The sequence below is a fragment of the Penaeus monodon genome, chromosome 2, assembly GCF_015228065.2.
Source record: "Penaeus monodon isolate SGIC_2016 chromosome 2, NSTDA_Pmon_1, whole genome shotgun sequence".
NCBI classification, from domain to species: Eukaryota; Metazoa; Arthropoda; class Malacostraca; order Decapoda; family Penaeidae; genus Penaeus; species Penaeus monodon.
In genome coordinates this window covers 35,967,629-35,975,128 of record NC_051387.1, presented here as the reverse complement: position 1 = coordinate 35,975,128, position 7,500 = coordinate 35,967,629, and the positions used below count along the sequence as shown (strand labels likewise).

The window sequence follows — 7,500 nt, the reverse complement described above, 5'->3', positions numbered from 1 at the left end:
ACTTACACCTACAGTGGGAATTATTCACGTTTGGTTGTCCTAGAGTCTCTAAGAAGTTAAGTGCAAGCACACATACATGCAGAGCACCAAGGGCTGGATGCCATGCTAAAAAGGGCCAGGCAGACTGTGTACTCGCCTGTTATGGAAGGAGACCTCAAATATCACCGGGAGATTTGCAGTACACGTGAAGTACACACACCTTCTCCGTCTGAAGAACCGCTAGTGATGACTCCACCGCCAGAATACACATTTGAGAAAGCTGGCATAGATCTGTTTCTGCAAAATGGACACACATATCTGGCCTACGCAGTTCGACTGTCAGGATGGTTGGAGGTTGAGCATTTGGTCATGATGATACTTCGACAGCTGTGATTAAAAAGCTGCTGTCATTTTTCAAGAGATGGGGTGTGCCGAAGGAAATTTTAAGTGATGGATTCCCCAACCTCATTAGTAGAGACATGAGGGAGTTTTATAGGAAGTGGGATATCACTATTAGAATTTCCTCTGTTCACTATCCTCATTCTAATGGCAGGGCCGAGGCTGTAGTCAAGGCCGCCAAGCGAGTGCCGAGAGGTAACGTGAGAGCGGATGACCAGTTAAACACTTGTAAACTGCGCAGGCGTTACTGCGATACTTCAATACTCCCTTAAGGAACGGAGACATGTCACCTTTGCAGCAGAACGACAGCTGAGGGATGGCGTGCCGGTACCAAGACAGCGGTACCTGGTGAATTCATACTGGCGGTGTAACCTGAGAGAGAGAGAGAACGAGCCCTGGCTGCACATAACGCTGTGACATACGCTGGGACCAGGAGCACTGACAGGAACTTGTCAGGGTTATTAGAAGACACGAGGGTGAAAATCAAAGATCCTGTGTCCTGAGCCTGGGACAAGACTGGTAGAGTCGTCGACGTTCACCCGCACCAGCAGTACAAGGTGGTATTAGAGGGCAGCGGTCGCATAACGAAAAGAAACAAACGTCACCTGCGCTCACCGAGGCCAGAACCCAGCAAGAGGCGTGGAGGGGCTGAGCACCTGCACTATATGGAGCCAGCAGTAACAGCCAGGGGGAATGAAGGATGGCCCAGGGGAACCAGGCAACACTAATAAATTCATAATACATGTGTATATTGACGCATACATTATGTGGAATAGGAGGAGTATACTAATTTTAGATTTAAAGTGTATACATTACTCAGATCTGTTTTTCTTTTTGTTTTTCAGTCTGTTTTCATCAGCATGATAATCTGTTCATGTGGAATATTACAAGTAAAATTTTTGTTTCTCTGATGTCTGTAAGGATATTACAAACGTTATAATAATTTGTGTGTAGTCTGGAAGGGGGTGGGATGTGTAGCTTATTATGTGTCATGATAGTTACTCGTGGTGCGATAACGTGAATAAGGAGGTGGGGGACGTGCGTGCGCATGAGAAAAGGGAGGAGCGACCAGGTAGATATTGGGATGCTTATGCAGATGTGCTCCTAAATAAATCACTCTAACCAGGAATGCTGTGTCTCACTTAGCCATCCTACACTCTGTAGCAAAAGTTCGTTATCAACATTAGCGTATGCCATTACAAAGATACCCGTTTTTTATTTAAAACAGCAGGTTTAGTGATAATCACATTGACTCATGCGCCTAGCAGTATGTCTTGCATCTTTATGATGAGTACACAAGACCCCTTTAGATACAAAATTAAAAGATGTTTCAACAGGTACGCCGTAAAAGACAAACATGTATCAGAGTGTATCAAAGTGTTACAGGTTTCGAAGATGTTGCAAATATGACCTGATGTCTGGCGGAAGTTTAGTCATACTGAAGAAACGACCGAAATAGTATTCCTAGTTAGATGGAACTGCGACCAAAGAAAAAACTCGGGGGCCTTTACTCTGCTTACTATCTGGCTCCTAATCACATCCCAAATATGGATCTACAAGAAGATAAGATGTCACGGCTGATCATCCCAGTGATCATTCCGTTTCATGATGATACATATATATGTATATCATCATTATCATTATCTCTAACGTTATCATTATAATTATTAAGAAAATTTTATTCTAGTCTATAACAAGAGAACACTCCAACAACTTTCAACTTGCAATATGCTGCTTGAATGAGCCCCACAAATGCCTACCTTATATTTGGAAAACCTTTCTGAACACTTCGATGTGGTGTTAAATGTTGTTTGAATGTTTACTTGATACTGACCAGAATTAAACTTTCTTAATCAGCAGTACTACTGATTATAATAAAAATGTTGTTCTTTTATGAAATGAATTCACACTCCTTGCTAATAATAATAGGAATAATAATAATGATAATGACAATTATAATAATTAATATTATTACTTTTGTATTGGTTATTACAATAATTATGATAATTATAATGATGATGATGATAATGATAATGAAAAATGTTAGTGATAATGATAATGATGATGATGATAATAATAAAAGCAATGTTGATAATATTAAGTTCGATGATAACTATAATAATGAGAATGATAACGATGATGATTATAATGATAATGATGAAATGTATGATGATGATAATGATGGTAATAATAATAATGATGATAATGATAAGGATGATAATAACAATATTAATAATAATCATAATGATGAGGATGAAGGTCGTGGTAACACGCAGGCCATATTGAACTGGAGATCAGTAACAAATTCACAGTACTTTTAGATTTTGACCATCCAGACTTTAACTACAAAAATGTTTTTTTCAGAATTTCAAAACACTGTAGCCTCTATAATATTCAAAATTATTAATTACAGAATGTCTCTACAAGCTAGACCTGTGTATAAATATTTCAACTCTGAGTTTAATTCGGTGGCCTGTAAAATTCAATGCACAAGGAATATCTGCAGTTGTGAGATCACTGCATGATCGGCAATAACACCAAACATTTACTTCTGGCAATATAGTTTTACATTTATTCCATACAAAAGAGAAGGGGTATAGGCTGGCCAAGCGGGTATATTCTAGCCTACCCCTTTTATACCTGGGGATATAAATTGGCACAGCTGAACTTATACCTCGGATATAAAACAGCCCAAAACAATCCCGGGTATATTCTAGGCAGGGGTATAGTCTGGGTTGTTACGAGCGAATACCAGCGGAGTGTAATGTAGGCCTGTATGCCACTATTTTTTTTTATTAAGAGTTTGTACAGAAAGTATAGAATCACAAGACATTATTTTTTCTTTCTTTTCTTTTCTTTTCTTTTTTCTTTTTTTCTTTCTTTTTTTATTCTTTACTGCAAATCCATGGTTCTTCATATGGAAAATGTAAGTAAAATTGCTTGAAGATTTGCATCATATCCACTAGTTTATAGCCAGTAGGAACAGCAAACCAAGATGCACAACTTTTTCTTTGATATTTTTTTTTAAGTTTAATCATAGCGGTACAGACTGATTTTGAATATATTCATCTCAGAGTCAGTTCATATGACTCTGACATGTTGAAGATGTCATTTCAACTACCTTGATTATTGATTTCAAGTCATACCCATATAGAGTGGATAAGTATATGATATACTGTTAAAATGGCACAGAAACATTTCATATTTCTTTAAATATCACTTTTATATCAACAGACGCAATACGATTTGTACTTCACGAAAATTTAGATCCCTAATGAGACGTTTGGGAAATGTTGCGCTGATTGACCGAGGCTAATGAAGCGAAAGACGTTTCAACGTGTAAAGGACGAATATGTTTGAGGTTGTATCAAAGGGTTCTGGAAATGCTATAAAAAGGCCCATAATGTATATCTTTTTCTTCTTTTCTTTTCCTTTTTTTGTCTTTCTTTGTTTTGTGTTTGTATTTGTATTTGTACTTGTGTTTGTGTTTGTGTATGTGCGTGTTATTTATATACACACATGTTTATAAGGCTTGAATTACTTCCTCTATTGCAGCCATAGTCTGTATTGCAATACTTATCTAAATTGAATATCTACATGTCAGCGATGATATATTCTTACACTAAAGTATCGGCGATGATATACTGGCGATACATGAATTGGTATCAACGTCGCTTGACCCACAGCCGCCAGGGATGGCATGTACGGACATGCCATTATCCACTGTGAGTTTATTTTATTTCCCGCAAACTCCGGCGACGGGAGGTTAACTACATTTTAAAAATCGGCGAATCGGAATTGCTTCAGACAGTTTTCTCATATACGTATCACTTTAAATATAGATGCCCATCACTGGCAATGCCCTGTTTAACTTCGGTGTATTTCTGTTTGATGTGCTTTTTATTTATCTATTTATTTTCATTTCTGTTTACGTTTAACCTTCAACCATGCGTGCATCTTTACAAACTCTGAACTTTACTAATCTTTATGTTTCTCTATTACTCGTTTCTTTTACTTGATATTATGTCAACCATTTTACTTGTCTTTCGTTTCAGCTTTTACTTTTTTTGTTTTTTTCTATTTGATCTCATTTCTTTATTTGTTCATTTTATCCACTAGTCATCTTTTACCCGTACTACTTTTTACTCATATTTTCGTGTCATAGTTTTTTCTTTTTTACTAGGCTGTTCTGGCGCCTCTGTTGAGGAACGTTTAAGCCCTTTTGCTCATGTTACAGTCGTCTCCATTCTGGACTTTTTTTCATTTTTTTCTTCAGCTCTTCTGGCCATGACATCAGATCAACTGCGTTTCCAGGGATAGTTTTGGCTTATAAAATGTGGATGAGCCAAATGTGAAGTTAAAATCAATGAATTAAGAGCATAAATCATAACAGTTTTCAAGCCTCGTTACTTATCGCTGGAACATTAAATAAGCTGGAGTTTTGTAAGGCTGTATACACAGGTCTCTTCTCATGTTATTTGTTCATGTGATAATCCATTGTTTAGGAGAAACTACCAACAAGTACATTCTTTCAAATTATTCATAATCCTTAGTTATCAGTAATCCTATCATATTACAGAATGGATTCAGAACAGTTTCGCGCAGCTGCTCGTGAGATAACAGACTACATAATTAACTACTTGGAAAATATCAGAGACAGGTGAGTTTTACAACGGCTGAACAAAAGTTTCGGAGAAAATATTGTGCAACATTGATATCAGAAAGATGTATAGCATACTCATATTTGAATATATCTACACATTAGTTCATGATATGTCACATGAGGATTCCAAATGCGTTCCGCTTTCAGAATGAGAAATCCTCCTTGTGTTTAAATTACCCATAAAAATATCAATATCAGGTATTGTGGGCGTAATGCCGCCCATTTCCCATCCATTCTATGATGCTCTAATATTTGCGAATTTTCATTTTATCAGATTAAAAGTAGTTACAAATATAATATTTATATCTATATCTATCCATTTATCTGCCTGCTTGCCATACTGTCTGTCTGTCTATTTATAATCTCTCTACATATATGCATATACATACACACACACACACACACACACACACACACACACACACACACACACACATATATATATATATATATATATATATATATATATATATATATATATATATATATATATATATACATATACATATATATATATATATATATATATATATATATATATATATATATATATATATATATATATATATATTGTCCTGGGTAAGACAATAAACTGCACCCTAGGGTTCCCTTGAACAAGGATAGCACCCTATTAGCTCCCTATACCAGGGTTGCGGTGAAACTGTCGGCAGCAGGGCAGTGGATATCTGGTGAAAACACCTTCAGTTCTACTGATTACTGGTTTCACCAAATAATATGTCTGGCGTATTACAGTGTAACTGTTTTAAAAGCGGCAGAGATAGTTCCTCCTAATTAGTTGGAGACTGCGAGTTGAGAAGGAGCCTGGGGGATTCCACTCAACTTTTATTTTCTCCTGACAAACCTCTACACCAATGATTAAATACAGAAACGATAATTCATACCACATCGCCCGTCGCGTGGGTTATCAAGGGGCGCGTTAGTCAGTGGGCAACCAGGCTGACAATGTTAAACATGCATCTGGAAGACAAAGAAGATAAAGAAAACATGTCCAATTAAGAAACACATTAAAAATCGGAACGTGGAACGTAAGGAAAATGAAAGAGATGGGTAAATTATGTACCGTCTGTAACGAAATGGATAGATACAACTTTTAAAATTTACTAGGAAAAGTGGGGCCCAAATTTAAAAAAGTAAGGGAAAATTTTCAAACAAAAAAAAACGGGGGACAGTTTTTTTTTTTTCTGGAAAAGAAAAAGGGGAAATTAAGTCACGGAGTTGCTATGATTCCACAAAAAAAAAAGGGCAAATGCACAAAGGGGTTTTAAACCCCAAAAAATGATCGCTTTTTTTAAATTTTTCAAAATACAAGAAAAACCCTAAAAATTATTAGTATTATACAATGCTACGCAAAAACCCAAATTGCAAGGATGAAAAAAATGGAAAATTTTTAAAAACTCTCTCCAAGAAAATTTAAAAACCCCAATCCTAACAGAGAGGGTTAAAAAATAATCATGGGAGACCTCAACCCCAAATAGGAAAAAAAAATCAAAAAAATTAAAACCTGGGGGAAAATTCGGCCTTGGAATATAAAAAAAAGGGTTAAAGATTAAAAAATTGGGAATTTTCTGTAGTACAAAAAAATTTTGGGTTATGGGGCCAATACATTGTTCCAAAACACCACCCAAACACTTGTACACGTGGTTTTTCCCCAAAGGAAAATAGAACACGCAACCAAATTGACTACTTTGTGCTAAACCAAAAAAAGGGGAAGAGTTGCAAAAAAAAATCCCCAAAACAAGCCCTTGGTCCCCAAATGCAAACAGGGACCCCCAAATACTAACTTTTCGACTTTAAAATAAGACTCAAAAAGATGGAATTTCCAAACCCACCCCCTCTAAACCCGGGGACTAAAAAAACTCGGGATAACAATTACAGAATTGCTTGGGTCAAAAAGGAAATACTCAATCAATGTGAAGATGATAAAACCCCAAAAATGATTTGTGGGAAGAAGGAAAAGAACTTTGCTGGGGCATGCTTAAGAAACTTTTGCCCCAAAAAGAAAAAGCCCAAATTTCCCCCCGGGATATCTGAAAAAAAAAAAGTGAAATTGAAAAAAGAAGATGCCTAAAAAAAAAGGTATCAATAATAAAAGTTGCAAAGTAATTTAAAAAAAAAACAAAAAAAAAAAATTTCAAAGTTTTTTGCGAAAGGGATAAGGAAAAAATTTAAATAAACCCATTCCCAGAGAATTAAAAAACGGGTTCAAATAAATAAGAAAACTAAAAAACCTCCCAAAAGGGAGTACGAAACACACACAAATTTTTAAAACCCGAAAAAGGGGCCCAACTATCAAAACTGAAGATGGACTTGTTTTAGGTGAGGGGAAAAGGAAGCCAAAGATAGAGGGAATCAAAAATTCCAACTTATACAAAAAGAATAAAGATCTAACAAAAACATTAATTAGGGGTCAATGGCAGCGAGGATGAACCACCGCCCCC

General features: G+C 36.2%; 1 protein-coding gene across 1 annotated transcript in view; it reads left to right on the top strand.

The window, feature by feature from the left end:
* The window catches only part of LOC119578738 (aromatic-L-amino-acid decarboxylase-like), a 149,702-nt gene that overhangs the window by 7,189 nt on the left and 135,013 nt on the right, over positions 1 to 7,500 (top strand). The window contains exon 2 of the mRNA XM_037926352.1: positions 4,958 to 5,038. Coding sequence (XP_037782280.1) covers positions 4,959 to 5,038 — 80 coding nt within the window. The 5' untranslated portion in view covers position 4,958. The remainder of the gene's footprint in view (positions 1 to 4,957; positions 5,039 to 7,500) is intronic.